This window comes from Fusarium solani, assembly GCF_023522795.1.
Source record: "Fusarium solani strain SB1 chromosome Unknown bctg00000003_1, whole genome shotgun sequence".
Lineage (NCBI taxonomy): Eukaryota > Fungi > Ascomycota > Sordariomycetes > Hypocreales > Nectriaceae > Fusarium > Fusarium solani.
Genome location: NW_027072154.1, coordinates 1,600,563 through 1,620,459, shown reverse-complemented (window position 1 = coordinate 1,620,459; position 19,897 = coordinate 1,600,563). Strand labels below are relative to the sequence as shown.

At 54.5% G+C, this 19,897-nt stretch overlaps 7 protein-coding genes across 7 annotated transcripts; 3 read left to right on the top strand and 4 right to left on the bottom strand.

The window, feature by feature from the left end:
• Positions 1-5: 5 nt before the first annotated feature.
• On the top strand, positions 6-936 carry MRS44_006077 (uncharacterized protein; the record flags this gene model as incomplete). The annotated part of the gene is made up of 3 exons (XM_065621632.1): positions 6-149; positions 200-561; positions 693-936. The coding sequence occupies 3 exons, from the start codon at positions 6-8 to the stop codon at positions 934-936; spliced, it is 750 nt and encodes a 249-aa protein (XP_065477704.1).
• A 659-nt stretch (positions 937-1,595) lies between these two features.
• On the bottom strand, positions 1,596-2,597 carry MRS44_006076 (uncharacterized protein; the record flags this gene model as incomplete). Its single annotated transcript, XM_065621631.1, has 4 exons — positions 1,596-1,851; positions 1,902-2,110; positions 2,160-2,450; positions 2,502-2,597. The coding sequence occupies 4 exons, from the start codon at positions 2,595-2,597 to the stop codon at positions 1,596-1,598; spliced, it is 852 nt and encodes a 283-aa protein (XP_065477703.1).
• A 5,224-nt stretch (positions 2,598-7,821) lies between these two features.
• MRS44_006075 (uncharacterized protein) lies at positions 7,822-8,481 on the bottom strand (the record flags this gene model as incomplete). The annotated part of the gene is made up of 2 exons (XM_046274693.2): positions 7,822-8,225; positions 8,274-8,481. 2 exons carry the CDS (start codon positions 8,479-8,481, stop codon positions 7,822-7,824), a joined length of 612 nt encoding a protein of 203 aa, XP_046140349.1.
• Positions 8,482-9,513: 1,032 nt separating this feature from the next.
• MRS44_006074 (uncharacterized protein) lies at positions 9,514-11,257 on the top strand (the record flags this gene model as incomplete). Its single annotated transcript, XM_065621630.1, has 5 exons — positions 9,514-9,521; positions 9,597-9,679; positions 9,729-10,309; positions 10,357-10,516; positions 10,566-11,257. The coding sequence occupies 5 exons, from the start codon at positions 9,514-9,516 to the stop codon at positions 11,255-11,257; spliced, it is 1,524 nt and encodes a 507-aa protein (XP_065477702.1).
• Positions 11,258-11,655: 398 nt separating this feature from the next.
• On the bottom strand, positions 11,656-12,054 carry MRS44_006073 (mitochondrial 37S ribosomal protein bS16m; the record flags this gene model as incomplete). Its single annotated transcript, XM_046274694.2, has 2 exons — positions 11,656-11,923; positions 11,978-12,054. 2 exons carry the CDS (start codon positions 12,052-12,054, stop codon positions 11,656-11,658), a joined length of 345 nt encoding a protein of 114 aa, XP_046140352.1.
• A 356-nt stretch (positions 12,055-12,410) lies between these two features.
• MRS44_006072 (uncharacterized protein) lies at positions 12,411-13,671 on the top strand (the record flags this gene model as incomplete). Its single annotated transcript, XM_046281907.2, has 7 exons — positions 12,411-12,422; positions 12,471-12,579; positions 12,658-12,723; positions 12,772-12,866; positions 13,139-13,235; positions 13,289-13,517; positions 13,569-13,671. 7 exons carry the CDS (start codon positions 12,411-12,413, stop codon positions 13,669-13,671), a joined length of 711 nt encoding a protein of 236 aa, XP_046140353.2.
• Positions 13,672-18,482: 4,811 nt separating this feature from the next.
• MRS44_006071 (uncharacterized protein) lies at positions 18,483-19,853 on the bottom strand (the record flags this gene model as incomplete). Its single annotated transcript, XM_065621629.1, has 3 exons — positions 18,483-18,563; positions 18,819-19,242; positions 19,372-19,853. 3 exons carry the CDS (start codon positions 19,851-19,853, stop codon positions 18,483-18,485), a joined length of 987 nt encoding a protein of 328 aa, XP_065477701.1.
• Positions 19,854-19,897: the final 44 nt, after the last annotated feature.

Genomic DNA, 19,897 nt, shown 5'->3' with positions numbered 1-19,897 from the left:
CCACGATGGCCGCCGCCAACCTCGCGACGTACTCAGACTGCGTCTCGTCCCTCCGCACATCCCTCAAGTTCCTCGAGTCTTCAGTCGAAACCCTCGACAACGGAGTATCCGACTTTCCCCGCCTCGTGAACGTTCTCAAGACCGTCCGCGTGAGTGCCTCACCCAAATCTCCGCTCAAGCAATGCTAACGCCGCTTTAGCACTACGAACTCATCCCCCAACCCACACTCGCCGCCGCAGAAGCCTCCCTCCGCGATGACATAGGTCCATACATCGCCCTCCTCCTCGCGCGCGCCGACTCACAGATCGAGCGTCAGGAGCGCCGTATCGAGACCCTCAAAGCCCGCGCCGAGCTACAGCAAGGCCGCCTCGCCCGGCCCGACGACGACTTTGATGCAAAGCCCAAGAGGGGCGCCGGCTCCGGCAGCCGCAAGCTCACCGCCGAAGAGAAGCTCCGCGCCCGGGCCGTCCGGCAGAGGAAGGAGGCCCTGAGGTACGGCGTTGAGAGGCTCGAGCTCGAAGTACTGCAGAAAGAGAGGGAGCTGAGGAAGCGGCTTGAGGGGTGATGATCGGGCTGAGAGAGGATGTTCAGAGTACTAGAAAAGCTTGTGCCCAGCTGGAAGGGGGATCTACGCGGCCAGGATGAGACGAGATGAGCGAGATCTGGTGATGGAGACCGCTCATGTCCAAAAGACGCGTGGATCGACACGCAAGCGAGATCGGCGCCGGGCATACAGCGGGCCACGTCAAGATGCTAGACGGCGCCGATCCGGCCAGCGACGAGGTTGATCCGAAACTTGCTGGCCAGAGTCTCGCGGACGGATGCCACCCTGGCGCTAGAGATGCCCAAGATCCAAACCCGCTATTCCCCAGTTGGGACGTGAATTTGATACCCATTTCTACCAAGACTGCCGCGCGTAAACCTTACGATCCATAGACCCGCCGGACGAGCCCTATTCACACATGGCTCTCGAGTGCGTTCATTCCAATAGTCGTCGTATTCACCAAAGGCGAAAGGATACCGTGATCCCTCCTCATTCTAGCTACAGCTCGTCTCGGTACTGCCCATATCTGCACCTGGCATTTCCAGATTCCATTGACAAATACAGCCCAGTCGACTCGCGGGCAATGACCCCGAGATTTCCTCATCAAGTTCGGATCCCCCAGTCGCATTTGGCTTTTTCTCATACAGCACCACCAGCGGCCACAGCCGTTGTTTCGCCTGCAAAGTCGGCAAAGTCGGCAAAGTCGATCGAGTCAAAATCCTTATGGACTCACAAAAGGGGGTAATAAATGAAGTGAAGACAAGCAAGAGATGAGGACAATAAAAAGGAGACATTCGAAGATAAAATAAGGGAATGAAGCCAACTGCCAAGCGCCGTGGGCCGTTTTGTCAAAAAGGGGGGTTCGTCCCAAATATACTCCATCCAACATATTTCCCATCCCAGTACTGAACCAAATCGCGGAGTCGTGACTCTAAAACGTTATAAAACAAAACAATGAACGAGCAGCCCGTGCGTGGGTCTGACGGTGCTCGACGGCCCTGATGTCGGTCGTCGAACGGGTATCCCAGTGAATCCTTGCGTGGATCGTTGCTCATAACAGGATGAGGTAGTTGCTGGGTGCAATACCCGTCTCGCCATTCTCCTTGCGCGCTTGCCACCACCGTCCACTGACGTCTGAGACTTCGAGGATTTCGTGCTTGGAGAAGGAGATCTCGTTGGCGTCGTCGGGGTTGGCTTCGTAGCTGTAGATGGCCTTTGCCCGGTAGGGGTACTCGGTGGGCGGTACAACCTCGGCGTCGGCGCCGGGTGAGTTTGTCGCCTTGGGTTGCATGACCGAGTTGGTGAAGCTCTGAGGGACTGCGGAGCCGCGTCCTCCAACTTGGGAGACGCCACCGACGGGGAGGGGTTCTCGAAGCCGTTGAGCTGGGCAGAGGTGTACATCTGGGGAGGCTGGACAGAGTTGGACGTCTCAGGGCGGCCGCCACCACCGTAGCCGTTCATCGTGGATCGGTGAATTGTGGTCGACTCCTTGGCAAGGGCGAATGAGTCGAGGAAGGCTCGGGGGGTTGACGAAGGGTTGGATCCGAAGTAAAAGGTCCAGATAACCTGTGGGATTAATTAGCCGCGCTCTCAATTGAATTGAGACGCTACTTACGATAACCATGGCCAGCAGGATGAAGCCGGCCGAGGCAGCCTCGCGCGCACCGCTATCAGAGTACAGGAGCAGGTTCACGCCCGAAGAGACCAGGACAATTCCCGCAGCGAGATAACCGGTGACGGCGACATGGTATGTATGGACAGAGTCGCTTCCGATAACGACAAATACTCCGACGATCAGACACAGACTGTAGATGCATCCCCACCAGGCGAATGTCGGGAAAGGCGAGTCGTTAGTTTGTTGTATCCGTCCGATAATGCAGGCAACAAAGGTGATGCACCAGGCAAGCTGGACACGTTAGCGATGCGATCGTATTGAGCTGACGGCGGAAAGACGCACCATGGCAATGGACAACGTGGCCAGGGCGAAGGGGTCGCCGAGGATGTTGCTCATCTGGATGCCCTTGCGTCCGCCGTACATTCTCGAGTGGTCCATTTTCTGAAGCGACGGCGAGGTGACCGAGTACGATGGCATAAGGAAAGGAGGAGGTAATCAAGTTGGCGGAGGCCGGTCGGTGGTTGGGAGTCAAGAGGCGCTTTCTTGGGTTGGAGATTGGCTGACGAGCTGGGCGTAGGTAGGGCTCGATTGCTACCGGAGCATTCGGCCAAGGAAAAGCGACGAGAATGGCTGGAAGAGGCTGTGCTCGAGCGCGCTGCAAGTGGCCAGGCGAAGCTGTCGGCTGTCGATCGAAGGAGCCTCGCGGGCGTTTTAATAACGGCTGACGGTCGGGGGGGTTTTGGTTTTCGAGGGGAGTGATAGATAAAGAGGCACAAGGAGAAGTAGAAGTAGTAAGCAGTAAAGAAGAAAGGAGCGACTAAAGTTGGGGGATCAAAGCCCACGGGGATAAAGTTGGATGGATTTTTTAGCGGGAGAAGAAGAGGAAGATGGATGAAAAGGATTGAATTGGATGGATGGACGGTCTGGAATGAGAAGAGGAGGATGCGCCGCCGTGCGTGTAGTGGGTGAGCGAGCAGTGGGTGAGAAGGGGGAAGAGAAACGCGGAGACAAGGGGCAACCCAGGCGCAGCGCAGCGCAGGCTAACCTTACAGTGCTGCGCTGTAGGTACCGCAGTAGCCACGCAGTAGGAGGACGCTCGATTGTGGAGAGAGAGTTGGCCTAGGACTGCGGCGTGATTCGATAAAGAGTCCCGTCTTTTTTTGCGCGCGGCGCGATCGAAACAACAAAAACAGTGGCTGTCGAGTCTCTACGCAGAGACAGGCACAACAACAGGCGGTAGCGGTAGTAGCGGAAGACGAGACGTGACGCGGTCACGGTCAGATCAGGCGCTGGGGTGAAAGGTAAGTCAAGGCCAGGCAAGGTAGGACAAAGGTCAAGTCAGGTCAGGTCTGCTGACGGGCGAGAAAATAAGTCAGGGGCAATAAGAGCCTTTTTTTTCCCTTACTCCCAAGAGGACAGCGGGCCTGGTCCAGCAAGGGCAGCCTCGTATTTTTTTTTAAGAAGGGAGTATTGGTCAAAGAGAGCGGCCGACTCGACAGTGAAATTGTGTCCAGCAATGCGGGGAGAATGGAAAACAATAAACGAGGTGAATCAGAAGGGGAAGCTTTGAAAGAGAAATGCCACAGAGCAAAACGGAGCTGAGCTGAGAAGAAGGTGTGGAAATGGCGAGATCTCAGAGGGGAACCAGAGCCAACCGACCCAAGCTGTTCTGGGGCCTGGAATCCAATAGTGCTGTACAAGCCCGTACAGCGCAGCCTCTGTAGTGCGAATTGTGCAGTAGCCAGCAGAGGCCTCTGAGGTCCCGTCGTGAGGGAGGCCCCGAAATGAAGGGTGTCCCTACTTGACCCCCAGCAAATGGGCATGCGTCCTCCAGACAAGCCCGCCCGGCCCTTGCTTGTGGCGCCCCAGTGCGTGCGTCCGTGACGGGGTGGGTGTGATTTGACGGCCTCGATGGATATGGATGGAGATTTGATCCAACAAGGCCAGCCGGAGACCTGCAAGAAACCGAGTCCGTGATTGGATCAGGAGTGGTGGGGATGAAAAAACTTGAGAGAGAGAAAAGCGTTTCGTTTCAACGTTTGTTTGGGTTGGGGGACAATGAATGGTTCAGAGCAAGTGAATCTGAAAAAGTCAAGTCGAGCAGACGACCAGAGTCAAAACTCGTGGGTTGACCCCCAACTTATCTCACTCGTCGTCACAGCATCCAGACGTCTGCAGGAATGGATCACGTCTGGTGGTTGCTTGCTGAAGAGGGTGTTGTCCAAGCTACCAGACCAGTTCAAGCTCGAATCCAGCCTTGCAAAGCCAAGGGCAGGAATCCGACGCCTCTCGAGTCGATGACCCAGACTCTTTCTTCGCCCGCTAACCACATTTTACCCCGTTGTTGTTTGAGGTTCAACCGGGGTGGAGAGGGCCGGCCGTGATGGGCTGCACCAAAGCTTGGATGCAGGGGCCGTCGAGGGTTTCATGGTTGCCGCTCAGCGTAGCCTGCGTATCCGTAGGGTCACGGCCCTCGAGACTTTGGATCGCAACATTCAGGCGGTTTACGGCAAGATCGGGACGACAACAATAGGCCCTCCCCTCCCTTGCCGCTTGCTCGCGTGCGTGTATGTGCGTGTGCATCCCGTCTCCCTCGACCGGGTCTCGGAATGCAAGACATCTGCTCCGTCCAGTGGCTGGTGCTTTCAACCTCCAAACCTTGGATCGTGACGACAAATGCATGACCAAGCTGGCATCGCAGCAACCGTCCAGCCTCTGCAACACAGGCCGCCATAAAGCCCAAGCCTCCACGTCCAATGCCTTCTTGTGTCACTTTGAAAGCCGCTCACCTTGGCGCCGCCTATTTGCCATGTCGTGCCGCCGTTCGCCCCCGCCTTTGACGAGTTGCAACGGACTTGACGGATTGCTTGCATCGGATCCCAGCGGTTGCGGGTCGCTCCAAAACGGTCGGATCGGCACTGAGCTTATCACGACCAGCGGCATCCGTCCGTGCCTCCGGGGACTCTCCTGCGCTGCGGCTTTGTGCTGCAGGGCGGCGTAGCACGGCTCTCAGATACTCTGGAGTCTTGTGCCGCTGTCTCACAAGGTTGAGTGTGCCTGGTGGCTCTGTGATTTATCACCAACTATTGTCTTGGCAGGCAGTTGAGGTCATAGCCGTGGACTTGGGGGCTGTCTATCTGTCTCTCGCATCGTGACACTTGACGTTACAATCGCCAACACCATCAGCCGCTCTTTATCACTCTCCATGTCCCAGACTCAGCTAAAACTGTGACCGGGTGCCTCCCCATCCGCCGACGACGGCCCCGATTCATCCGATGTTGCACTACGATGTGCCTTGTGCTTGTGCCGTGTCAAAAGGCCCTTGAAAACTTTCCGACGGACTTGCTTTGCTTGCCCCTGCCGCTAAGTTAACAACAGCGGGTCTTGCATCCATCAAGCCCTCTGGCGCTGTTTTACCCCTGGCACCGCCGAAACTCAATCCCGCACCGCCACGTCTTGAACCGAGATCCATTGCCTGTGGCTGGGACCCGACTTCTTTATCCCTCGAGAACGCGTGGCATCTGATGAGAGCCCTTGCAAGCCCTATCGTTAATTCACCTCGGCTCGGTAGTTGTGAGCAGCCCTCTCGAAACTTGACAGGGCAGCATCTGAGGTGGAGCGAACCCCAGTCCTCCAGAGGCCTTGCTCCCAACGGTCAATGGTGTGTCGACGATCGTCTGGCATTTCCGTTCTTAGCGCCCACGGAACCCGGGACGCAGAGCCTGCACTGATCACGATCGGCATAGAGGTATCCCGCGCGTATCTGTGACGCTTCTCGCCTGGGGCTGGTTACAAGGCGCTTCGTGTCTAGGTTAACAGGGAGAGCGTTGCGAGCTTGAGTGCAGGGTTCTGTGGTTTGCGGTGGACGAGGAGAGCTTAGTAGGACTATGTTGTCATCTGGTACGATATCCACGACCCAGAGCAAGAGTAGGCGGCTGGTTTCAGGCTTGGCCCATGAGTCAACAATCGCAGCTTGAAAGACCAGTCAAGATCCACTGTGTGTGTCTAAGAACTCTCAAGGTGGTCAGTCAACGTAGACTTGGGAGGATGTGGGACTGTGTACCCTACACCGAGCGCATGGACACTGGTGTTTGAAAGAGTCCCTCGCATCAATCATTAGTTCCCATTGTCACAGTGAAACTATGAATGCAAGGGCAAGGCCTGATAATTGGGGAAGCGCATTCATTGGTGTCGGCTCTTGGCTAAAACAACTGGCCGAACAAACGACCCCAAGAGGGCCGCCTCGTGGATGAGATTCAACCAACCGCAAACTTTCAACAGCCATTGTGAAAAATCGATCGTATCCCACTCAATCGGAGCATGCATCAACTGTGGCTAGACCTGCACAATACTTTAGCTGCAGAAGTTTAAACTCCTGTCAACTCGCGAAACAAACCGTCACGTCTAGCCTCTCGTTCAAGGGCCAGTCAACGATTCATCCGAGGATACGGCGGAACCAGTCAAGTTGTTTTCTTGGGCAATGTCAAAGTTACACGTAGCTCTTTAGCCCGCCCGTGGAGTTGCTAGGAGAAGCTATATCCTCACGACTCGCTAGTGTCAGGTACACGAGTGCTGCTCCCTTGTCTTGACTCGTCATGGTGAGAGAAGGCTAGGTCACTCAGTTTTTCTCATCTCTCCTAGAAGTTACTCTAATAGAGGTGTGTTATACCAGATCAGACTCGAGGGATTTTCAATCGATACAGAGTATTGGTGGAAACAGCGGGATAATTTGCTTACCCAGGGATTGAATCAACACCCTGCATCTTGAATTGCTACTGAGCCATATGTGTGAACGAAGTTATGAATTTAGTTTCATCTCAATGACAATTTGGTGTCTGTGATGGTGAGATGGCCTTGTCCTTGATCTCTCCCCGTTTTGAGTAACGCAAATCAAGTTCTGTTGAGGTGACTTTCAGGACACACCACTCGCAGACTCGCCACATGATATAGCTTCAGCACTGGACACACACGCACTTGGTGGAACCCAGCCTGAGCGTAAGCTATCATCAATATTATCAACATCGCAGTTGTCGGCAAAAAGGTAGCACAAGCAAAAGCAACGACAGCTTCGCCTAATGAAGCAAAAGGAAAGTCTCGTCTCCCCACCCAGAATCGAACTAGGGACCTTTCGGTGGCAATTTTCCAGTTACAGCCGAACGTGATAAACCAACTACACCATGCGGAGATGATATTTGATGGAAGCTGTCAAAGGCTATGTCGTTTATGTGGACATTGTGAGATACTCCACCACGTTGGGTTAGGGTTGGGTTGGGAGTGGGGTCTCTGAGTTGCCGTTCCTGACTAACAGTCCTACCGCTGAGTATTTAATGACCTTGCAAGGAGAGGTAGCTGGGTTGGAAATGGTGAAAGTGGTGCTTTATCATGTTGAGCTCTATAGATGTCGCAAGTTTCTCATGCTGTTGTGCTCTATGTAGTATCTAGCTTCGGTGTATCCACTCAATCTATCATAGAACATGCCTCTTCTCCCTTGCGGACTGGCATGTTGTCTTGATCATGGCCGAAACATGTTGAAGTTCTGCCATGAGACATCGGCCCGAAGCTAAATATGCCGCTGCTGGGCATCAAACTCAAATTGCCCCTTATGCCTGGCCGTCACACTCGAACATGTCTTCAATTCCAATGGGTATCTCGTATGCATCGCTCATAACTCGTCCTCGGCTTCCAGTTCTCGCTCTGCCCTCCTCACTTGTCGTTCAACAATCGCCACCCGTGATTCCAAGTCGGCCATGGTTCTCGAGTTGTCGAGAACGCCTGTCTCGTACCATGATCGGATAACCGTCTCGCTCCGTTTCCGAAGATCGGCGATTTCAGCGGCCTGGGCAATCTGAGTCGCTTCGATAGCCTTCATCCTATCCTGCAACGCAATGAGGTTTGCGCTCTCTGATGGATCAGGTATCGGGCTGTCCTTGATCGCGGTCAGGGACGAGAGAGTCGCGGGAAACGCAGAGGCCGAGGCGAGGACGATGGATTGTATGGCATCACTGGATAGCTGCGATGGAGGATCGGAGGGAGCGGCCGCATGAAAAAAGTCTGGATGTGCCTTGTCTAGGCGAGATGAGCAAGTGTTCTAGCAGTATGCCCGTTGCGACGTACAAATCTTTATCAGTTCGGCATAGACGCGGAACTTGTCCAGGAGATGCGAGAAGCGCCGCTCGAGCTGGCCAATCTTCTCGACGGCCGACCGGTCTTGGGCCAACGCCGGCGACACAGTCTGGCCATATAGCAGATGCTCGATACGGAGGAGTCGCGACTCGAGCAGGTCGAGAGTCGAGAGGGTCGTGTCGTCCATAGTGGTGGCCATCGTGACAAGTCGCTGGCGCGGGACGTTTGATGCACGTCCGCGGAATGACGGTGTGGATGCGGTCAAGGGCGGAAGTGGGGGGTCAGGAGGATGTCATGAAATTGTGAGTGAGTGAGACCTGCTGAACCATGGCCCTTTGATGTCGCAGACAAGGAGGCGCATCTGGCCCAGGTGTTTGGATGGACGGCATCCAAGATGGGAGAGACAAAAAGTGAGGTCACCTGGTGGTCTTCTACCAGCATCATACAGTACAGATGTGCCGTAATTACAGTGCTGGACCTCCAGTTACACCGCCCGGGAGGCATCCATGATCTCACAAAGCCCCTGGAAAGCCCTGGATGGTCCCTCAACTTATTCCCCGGATTGGGACCCAAGGTTGACTGACCCGGCCTCTGATTGGCTGATCAACGACCGAGGCGCGTGCTCATTGGCCACTTTGGCTCGGCACAAGGCTCCAGCGATAGGTCCCCCCCGTTTCTTTGTTCCCAGGATCGTGGCAGAAAACAAGCGCCGTCAGGAATTCCCAGGTCCGTCGTCATCTCCTGACCGGCGCCTCTGTTGGTGTCTTCTCCCTCCTGCATCTCCTCCAACCACATCGGCCTCGTTGGCACTTCTCTCGTGACTCTCCGTCTGGTGTGTCGCGACCGGAGCGTTCAACCAGTCTTGGGGGCCTCTGTGCCGCAGGACGGTACTTACCGTGCAGTGCAGCACGCAACAGCGAGCAGCCAAGTAGCGCTCCCATTGACGCAATCTGGCCTAGGGCTGCCACTCGTGGCTCCGGTCGGTCTCGCCTCGCCTTTTCGTTGCGAGTCAGCAATCGGATTGGAAAGCCGAGGAACGCAGAGATAGACACATACCTACACTCGTGCACACTTTCGACATCGCAACATCTGAACGCCCCCCATCGTCGCAATACGTGCCCTTCCACGATCGCGCCGATTCAACCTATCGATACGAGCCTCTTCGTCGTAAATGACAAACTACTCGACTATATCTGATGGAAACGCTTCTACAACCAGAAGTGCCGGCGATATGTCTAGGTGAGACTCGCTCCCTTCCACGCCGACACCGGCCACGGTCAAACAACCTGATCTCGCTGACCATCTACTCCCCAGACCACGACGTCGCGGCCACAAGGATGGCGGCCATGGAGGCCAAGCCACCACGATCAGCAGTGTCGTGAACCTGCTGAATACCAGTGCGTCCCTCGATCGAGCCCTTGCGACGCGGTGCTGATAACGTCACAGTTGTCGGAGCTGGCACCCTTGCCATGCCCTCTGTCATGTCCCACATGGGTATCATGCTCGGCGTCTTTCTCATTATCTGGTCCGGCATAACGGCCGCGTTCGGCCTCTACCTCCAGTCACGATGCGCCCGATATCTCGAGCAGGGAACCGCGTCTTTCTTTGCGCTGTCGCAAATCACCTACCCCAACGCCGCCGTCATATTCGATGCCGCGATCGCGATCAAGTGCTTTGGAGTTGGCGTGTCGTACATGATCATCATTGGAGATTTGATGCCTGGCGTGGTGCTGGGCTTCCTTAGCAATGCCAACAGCGCTCCTTATCTGGTTGATCGAAACTTTTGGATCACCGCCTTTATGCTCATTATCATCCCGCTTAGTTTCCTGCGGCGGCTGGACTCTTTAAAGTACACCAGCATTATTGCGCTGGTCTCTATCGGGTATCTCATCATCCTGGTGATTTACCACTTTGCGGTCGATAAGCATGCCGACCCTGGGAGCATCCGCGTGATTCAATGGGGCGGAGCCATCGAGACGCTGAGCACTCTCCCCGTTGTTGTCTTTGCGTATACTTGCCACCAGAATGTAGGCGAACCTCACACCCAATTGCTGAACAAGTACTGACTGGTTAGATGTTCTCTATTCTCAACGAGCTCAAGGACAACTCCCCCTCCAGCGTTATTGGAGTTGTCGGCTCGAGCATTGGCTCTGCCGCCTCCATCTATATTGTTGTGGCCATTACTGGGTACATCACCTTCGGCAACGCCGTGGTTGGCAATATTGTTTCTATGTGTAAGTGCTCATCGTGGTCTATCTTGATCAAGCAGCTAACAAATCATAGATCCTACCGGAGCTGCTTCGACGATCGGAAAGGCGGCTATTGTCGTTCTCGTCACCTTCTCGGTCCCGTTGCAAGTCCATCCTTGCCGAGCTTCACTCGATGCCGTCTTGAAGTGGCGACCCAACCGTCACTCTTCGGGCAACAGACGAACCTCAACCCCTCTACTCCCTACGACTCCTGCAAATGATCATGGAGCTGACTCTACCATATCCGACCTTCGTTTTGCGGTTATTACAACATTTCTTCTAACGTTTGCATACATGACTGCTCTATCAGTCACCAGCTTAGACCGTGTGCTTGCTTTTGTTGGCAGCACTGGATCGACATCGATTAGTTTTATTCTTCCTGGTCTTTTCTACTATAAAATCAGCGACCCTGACAGTACATATCACCAGCGTTTGGTTAAGGAGGACGACGACATGGGAGAAGACTCCAGTACATCAGACGTGGAAGACTCTGCCGCCCTGGCTCAGAGCACAACTAGCGTTCGCAGCGGTGTTAGCATGGCGAGCAACGTCAGCACCCGCAGCAACCGAAACTCATGGCGATGGCGCAGAAAGTGGCGATGGGATCTTGAACACATCGAGCACCACCACCTCCGCAGGCTTTCCCTCGCCCTTGCCATCTACGGATCGGTCGTCATGGCCGTATGCTTGGGCATCAACATCTTCTCTGCAGCCACAGCTAACTAGACTGTATTTTTCTTGTACGGCCTCATTGGGGATGACGAATGTTGGGTATCAAGACGTGTGATAAGACGGCATATAGGCGTTTTGATAGCGAGTGAGCTTTGAAGACGGCTCAGGCGTTGTTTTAGATATGGTTTTTGGTGGCGCTTCAATACAATTCTTAATAGCGACAAATGGCGTGTCTCTGGTGACCTTAAACCCTCACCAAATATCGTACAGTCCTCCCAATTGCATTTCTCCCGGGTGCATGGTGACCTTTGGTGACCTGGTTGATATCGTCGTTTCTTCCCATCCAATCGTTCTCTGGAATTGCTCTCTCCATTCAAATCGGAATACACCTGACCCAAGCCAACGCCTCGAAATGCCTTTCATACATATCATACAGCCATGTTAGGCCTCCCTCAACGAACCTTGACTTCCTCCGTCTTCACGGTGCCCTTCTGCTGATCCTGCTTGGGCCCAAACTGCTTCTTCGGCAGGATGCCAACCATTGAGAGTAACCGCCATGCCGTGTCGGTGGGCTGTGCACCAACACCAATCCAGTACCTCGCACGCTGTGTGTCGAGCTTGATATCCTTGTGAAGCTTTCCGGAGTTGTCATACGGATCGGGCTTGGGGATCGGGTCGTACGTGCCGATAACCTCGAGCGGGCGGGAGTTGCGCGCCGTCCTACAGTCTCGTTAGTTGGGGCGAATTGGTGAGGGCGGATTCAGGGCGGTTTACCGGGCGTGGGCGATGACGATGTTGTAGAATGGCTGGTTTCGGCGCCCGAAGCGGGCGAGGCGGATCTTGACAACCATGGCGGCAATGGGCGAGGGTAATTGACGACGACGACCGAGATAGAACGGCTGAAGCTGGTATCGTGATGGTGAACAATTTCGAACCCCCCCGGAGTCCCGGAGCTTGGTTTTGCCGCTCCAGCCAATCAGAGGTGGAGCCGAATCCGGGGTGTTCGGTGTTCTTGCCCGACAGGCTCGTCGCTGAAAGCACTGCGCTGATGTGATGTCAGTCCCCTGAACTTTCCGACCTTCCGCCATTGACGACATTCCAAGTCACCTTACTTTTGCATCATCTGAACGATTGGCGTTTTTGCTGCTCCTGAAGCTATCGCGAAATATTGTAGTTTATTACAAGAGCTGAGAGATTCAAAGACATTATGGCAATCAAGGTAGGCTACGGGACACCGTTCTTGGAGCTTGTGTACTGACTTGCTTAGACCCTCGGAGCCAAGGCAGCTGCTGCTCTCGACCAGGAGCTCATGAGCACCGGTGCATTTTCGATCGACCAGCTGATGGAGCTGGCTGGTCTTGCCGTCTCGCAGGCTGGTGGGTGACTGTCCTCAAGCATCAGGCTCTGAGTGCAAGAGCTCAAAGTCAACAAGTTCCAGACACTAATTCTACTAGTTTACCGTCTTCAACCTCTCGAAAGTGGTCGTAGGATCCTTGTTGCATGCGGCCCCGGAAACAACGGTGCGTTCCAGTACTGGTCGTTCAAGATGACTTACTGACAACTTCAAGGCGGTGATGGACTGGTAGCTGCTCGCCATCTTCGTCACTATGGTTACAATCCCACCGTCTTCTACCCCAAACGGAGCAAGAATGATCTTTACCAGGTGAGCGATTCTCTCCCATTTACACCTTGATTCACCACGTGCCGGTAGTACGGTGTTGTTGCAATCCCAGGTTGGCTTGGCTTCCGGATGGTCCAGTGGATGTATTGTTTCTAGGGATCTCTTATGGTGTGCATCCTGTCAGTCCTGCAAGGATTGATGGGTGGAAGCAATTGTCGTCTCAGATCTTCCGAGAGTTGCAGTCCTGTCCCTCACACATAGCCAACTCAAAACACACATCCACCACGCATAATGGCCGCTTATCGTTTGCGTAGCGGCTTGCAAAACAGCTCGAAGACCTCGACGTCCCCTTCGTGGATGACTTTTCGTCAGCCGTAAGCTCGACGGATCACATTGTCGACGCCATCTTCGGTTCGTGCTCGTACTCGTCCTCCAACAGTGGTTGCTTTTAACCATTCACCCAGGTTTCAGCTTTTCGGGCGAAGTCCGGGAACCATTCCCTGCGGTAATCCAGGCTCTTCAGGAAACCAAGTTGCCGGTCACGTCGGTTGATGCTCCCTCGTCATGGGATATCGAGAACGGCCCTCCCGAGTCTGGGCTCGGCAGCTCATTTATGCCTACAGCACTTGTTAGTTTGACAGCGCCGAAGCCGCTAGTGAAGCACTTCAGGGGACGGCACTTCATTGGCGGACGGTACGTACCCGTGCAATGGCGTTGTCAGGTAGCAACTAACTCTCGGTCCAGATTCGTGACTCCTGCCATTGCAAGCAAGTATGGCTTTGAGGTTCCCGAGTACAAAGGCATCGATCAAGTTGTCGAGGTTGAGACGACTGGGCAGAAACTCTAAAAAGGATGTCGGATCGCTGGCGAGTCGAGGTTTTGGGGTCGGCCGGCAACTCCCTCCTGTCCTTCTCCCGAGGCAATATCATATTACATGACCCGGCAGCCTCCTCTCAGACTGTTCGGACAGACTGGGCTTGGACACTGTCCGTCACGCATGTCATTTCCCAGGAGCAGCAGACCTAGCGGGCAGACCAGCATGGGTGGATGAAATGCGTGACAGAACTCAACATAGACGAGATACTCTTTCCCGCAGACCTGGCATGCAGCCGAATGCTGCGTGCACATTTATCGTGAGCTCGAGCTTTGTTGTTCAGATTCTGATACTGGATAGGCGACGATAGGAGTCGACAGATGTGAGAATTGGGGGGGACCTGCACCAACGACATGGACAATGACGCAGAAAAGGGGCGCCGCGGAGAGAAAGAGACGAGTTGACAATAAGCAACAAAGACGAAAAGAGGCTTGACAATGATATCGTTGATCCAGAGGCCGTGGCCTATTGGGCTGGGGCGAGACGACTGTGTCTTGAGGACGGCCGGATAGGGCTGATATAAAGAGATGTGGCGTCGGATGGGCCTCTGGAGTCTGTATGGCGCAGAGGGGACAGAAGGTTGCCACCGTGGCCCAGCGTGTCCAGGGGTGGCTCCGGGGGTCACAGCACAGGGTCCCAGCCGGAGCTTAAAGGTGAGGAAGCGAGTCTCCGTCGGTCGGTCGTCTCAACCACAGGCGACGTTACCTGGCGGGCTCGTGGCGAAAGAGGGACATGATGGCGAGCGGATCAGATGGCGCCGCACTGACGGAGACGGAGCAGGAACAGGCAGAAACAAGAGCATGCGACGACGAGCCATTTTGAGAGAAGCGATATTAAAATCGTGTGCGTCCACCGAGGAGCGTCTGCTGGTGAAAACACACACTTGTCTGATCCAATTCGGGGCAGGGAGTCCAGGAGCCGGAGCATTTGCTCCTTGACCCGCCTGATAGGCGGGGGCGGCAATGCGGCGCTTACAAAAGGAAGTGAGTGCAAACAGGGTCCGCTTTTCCCTTCTCCAAGCTCCTCACGGACTGAGGCTGCTTTGCTATCGACCATGTCAATTGTTTCAACGGCCTCTCTGGAGACGGTCACTTATCTGCCGGCCGATCGGCGCCCCTGCTGGAGCCAGCTGGAATCGCCCTGCCCTGTCCTGGCTCTGGAGAGGTTGTCTGTCCGTTAGCCTCGACCCCCCGCGGCGCACGACACCCAGGGAGGGGCGTCTTGTCTCCGCTACGCTTGCGCCATCGATTCGCTAGTGGTTTGGGCGAGGTTCCAGAGGTTCCAGAGGGCCAAGAAACAGACAAAGAGGTGCATGCAGGCCCTCCGTATTGGCATCCATCCGCGGGTTGGTTGATCCTCGCTGTCGGTACGGGAGCCTCGGACGGCGCCGTTAACTAGCGCCGTGTGCGCAATGTACGTCCGTTGCACGCCCGTCCCAGCCCACCAAGGCCCAACTCAGCTGCTCACCTTATATCACGGGCCGTTGCGATAACCATTCCCGCTGAACGAGGTCAATGCCAAGCATCTCGGACGCTACCACGGTCAGGGTCCTGAGGGTGGTCCGGGATCCCGGGATCCACGATCGCGGATGGACGATGCGATGCCTGTGCTTGCTGCCTCCCAACTGCAGACACCACGACCGGGGCGACGGGCTGTCGTCTAGGGATTTAGACGCGCCATCACCAACAGGTAACAGGTACAGTAGTTTGCGGATCAGGGCGCCACAGGCCCAGTCCCAGTCGGGTGTACGTATCGCGGTACCCCCGGCAGTCAAGCCTTTAAAGCTCCGGCTCCCTCTGATTGAATCATGGTTCGAAGCATGCGCGCGGATTCCCAGGCGGTCCCTAACCACTGACAGGCTGTCGCGTGAAGCACCCCGGAACATGGTTCAACGATGCATGCGGAGCCTCGGCTGGGAGGCTAAGCAGAACGGTCCAGACCGTTGAGCTACCAGCTTACCCCTCGATCACCACGCTCACCGGGCTGTGAGGAAATGCTCTGAAGATCGGGAGAAATCACAAGGCACCGAGACGACTGTCCACGTAACTGGGATCCGTATTTGATATAATCTTTCTCGGTGACACTGGAAGTGGCACGGTTCTTTGTTGGCGGTGCACCAAACTTGGTTGGTGAGTTGAGACGGGAGTGGTTGATGGCTGGTGGGCCAAGTGTGGCGTTGACCTCTGGAGAAACGAACCAGGACCCTAGGGGACCGAAAAAAGACTTGATCCAAATTGAAGATCTTGCTCTTTTTGGTGTTTCAACAGAGAGCATCGCCCTTTTCAACACCCCACTATCAGCTCTCTTCTCCAGCAGTCGACGATTCCCCACCCTCCGCCACCAGTGGTAACGCGGATTTGGGAAACGGCAAAGTTCCTATTAGTGGACTTGGCGGTTTCTCGGCTTGATGCTCGGAATTTGATGCATCACATGGCAGGCAGAGGTGCCATGCCACGGCGGCCTTACTGCGTAGTAGCAGTGTCTAGGCCACTGACCCCTGCTGTCAGAAATGATTGGGCTGCGAGCTGACAACCGTTGACAGCATTTTTTGCCCAGGCCCAGGCCCTGGGGTTGGATTGGATTGATTGTCGACGCCAGACGCGCCCAACTGGGAAAGACCAACTCGAGTTCTCTCTGCATGAAGCAGACATGCACTCGGTGCAGAAGGACGTGCAAAGGTGGATCACAATTCAGGGAGGATCGGTGGAGATGAGAGACAACGCCAATAGCAAAGAGATTCTGATTAATAAGGTCGGCAGTAGCGCAGCCAGACACGCGCAAGTGCAAGTGCAAGTGCAGGCGGTGTGCGTGTGCGTTGCTGGCTTGTGCCAGAGAAGTTGTCCGCAGTTTCTGACTGGCCCAGCCTGCGTGCTAGCCTGAAGAGACACTTCGACAGGCATAACGCGCGCGGCTTTAACGGGGAAGTTGGGGGAACACCAAGGAGGCTAGGGCGGCCAGGGCGGAGAGCCTCGTCCGGGGTGGATCAGAAGTGCACATCAAATCTCAGCTTTGGGGGTGATATTGGCCATGACCGCCGAGATGCTAAAATCACAATCCCACTCAAGACTCAGGGTCTTTGTCCCCTCCCCTGGTGGCGGAGGATTTCCTCCTCCCACCCACATCAGCCCGGACGTCAGGAACTGGCTCGAGTCAAGCACACCCAGTTTCGTCAACGTCCAAGGACCCGGGAACCCGGTCCCGCACTCAGGGCCGTGTGGGGCAAGCCATGATCGACAGCCAACGTTGAGATGCTTCATTGACGTCATTGTTTCGTTTTCGACTGACCCAGTCCACCATTCCGCTGTTGACGAGAATCTTCCACGACTTTCGACGTCGTATGGGCCAGAAAAGTAGAAGAGGGTCTTGCATTTCTCTCGGGTCTTCTGGATGCTCGGAGTGGTCACGAGAGGGACCCGGAGCTTTTGGTTTCAACTGGGATGGTTTCGGGCTGACCGCAAGTTCGCAACCAACAGCTGGCAACTCACTAGTATGAAAACGTAGGAGGCTTCCGCGATTCTGTCATGGCAAATGTCAGGCATATCCTTCCCCCTGAGTGGCCATCCCGCGCCACCACTTCTACCTGAGTCGTTAGGCTCTGATACGACATTGCGATGATACCGTCAGATATGGATCCTGTTGGTTCTCGCTTCGCGCCACTCTCGGATTCGTTGTCGCCATCTTGAAATCTTTATCTTCTTTGAATGGGTCTCACCGGAGCTGTCGTTTCTCCAACACCACCCTCGACGCCAACTCTTCTTCCGCCTCCAGCAGTGGGGGCAACCATCCGAGGACACGAAGTCGACAACGTGTTCAACTCTGCCACAGACCTGGTTGGCGAGGCGGACACTGCGGCAAAAGGTCTTGTGGTATGCCAGGGTCTGTTCGCAGGCGTCGCATTTCGTAGAGTTGAGCTGGCACATGGTGAGAAGTTTTGATTTTGATGTGGATCTTGATACGGGTTTGCCCGTAAAAGCTTCTCACATCATGGATGAATATCCTAGCATCTTTGGATTTGTAATGAATTTTGCATACGTGTGCTGGGCTCTGGGACAGTGAATCACTTGCAATGGGGCAAGGCATCCGACCCTCAAGACCCTCCAGGTGAAGGCATCACGAGGTCTGCAGAGAGGGCACGTGTAAGCTTGCAAAATTTGATGCTGCGATTAGTCACTTTAGAAGCTGTATGTCCTACGATACTCTGTGGCGAAAGAAACAGTCGCAATGTTGGCATGTTGTGTGGTTTGAGACGTTGCCCCTTTTCACAGCCCAGCAGGCAGATATCCTGGCCACTCCCGTTACTACGCGATGAAATTTTCAAGACCTGTTGCAAGATCTTGAAATGACTCAGAATCGCCTCAAGTTTGCGTATGCCGTTGCGTGTGTTGCACATGTTTGGTCCCGAGTTCCATTCGCAGTTGTTCGTCGCATCAAGAGGGGACCCTGTTGCACGCTCCCGTCCACCATGCTCAATTCTTGAGAATTCTCTTGACTTGCTTTGATGATAATTTAAGCTTGCATTCATCATTCTTTAGACATGCCTTGATGAATGCTTAGACTTGCTTTAATGATTATTTAGACTTGCTTCTGTGATTACTTAGACTTGACAGGTATAAATCGAGTATGTTTGTAACAAATGTCAACAACCATTTTGGTACTTATACAATTTCTCCAACTCAACTGGCCGGTCTTAGCTTCACCAAGAGTCAAAGTCCCCCGGTTACTGACCTAGAACACTGCGTGAAGGTGTTGGCTATCGTCTTGGTGCTTTTGCAATAGTCAGGGACTTATGCATCATCGGCAAAATGTGAATGGCATGAGCCACCACAGAAGAGGAACTGCTCAAAGGATGATTGTGAGTACGCAAACTGCAAACAGGAGAGGCAAATCAGAACGTACCAAACAAACTGAGCAGGGTGTGCCGCTCGCGGGCCAGGCAGGGGGCATGGAACAATCGTATCTGTCCATGCGGGTGCCGTTAGGCCCAAAAGTGTTGGATCCGAAAAAAAAAAGGAAAGCTCGGAAAGAATAGAGGAATATGCCGTTGAAAAAGGGTGCCGTTGGGCTTCAGAATAGGAGGACGTATGTCGTAAACAAAGCATGTCGCTTGCTTCTCCTTGTACCCTTGGTTCCATCAACGACCAGTCCTCTTCACAAGCCAAGATCCCAAAATAAGGAAGCTCGAGATGTTCTTCGTAAAGTTCGGGAACTCGTTGAATAATGGCATTGGCAGCGTCTTGGAGGGCATGGACAAACATGTTGCCGCTCATCTCGTCCTGGGCGACATCATAATCTTGTTCCCAGATGGAATCTTCGCGGTGAAATTCCACGTCGATGAATCGGCGACCTTGATGATAGAAGGTCAGTTCCGCCGGCATGTCGGCTTGCTCCTTCGTGGGCACATGGTGCCGTCGCTTGATACGGTAGTCGATGAACAAGAAGTCGCGAACACCCGACTTCCAAGCTGCATCAATGGCTATGTTTGAGAGATTCTGCAGAATCATACCCCACTCATAATAGTCTGGGTGGTTCACTTCGATGCCCCATCTCGAATTGTACTTAACAGCCATGTGCCGCACGCCGCCGAAGTTGTTGAGTAGGAATGGGATCCCACCATAGATGCGGTTCTAGTCTAAGATGCCCCAGTCGTAAGCCTAGAAGCAAAAGAGATCCTACCGAGGGAACACCGTGATGAAGCGATCCTTGGCGTCGTCTTGCATTTTGGCCTCGTTTCGATAGGCCAGGGGCATGCGTCTAAAGCTATTGCTCCGGGTCCCATCCCGCTGCTGTTGATGGAAGACCTGATCGATGACATGCCTTGACTCCTTGCATGCCATCCAGAGGCCGCTGTCGATGAGGTAGGTTGAGGGATTGTTGTCGATCCACGAGGCGGGCTCCAGCTTGTCGATGAGTTTACCTTCGATAGACGTCGACCCCCACAGTGGTCCAACCAGACAAATCTCACGGTCGAATGTACTGTCCCTCAGTACCAAGGCATGATTCACCAATTTGGCTCTTCCGTCCGCTCGGGGACTGACGACGCCGAAGAAGTGTGCTCCTGGGCGGGCCGGGCCATCGGGGCGGAGGGCGCATCTCCAGATCTCCTCTCTCAGCTCGCCGGGGAGATTGGGAAAGATATGGAAGGTTTCCAGAGGCATCTTGGGAGCGTAGCTTGGGGGATGAGTGACGTGAGAGGTAGGGG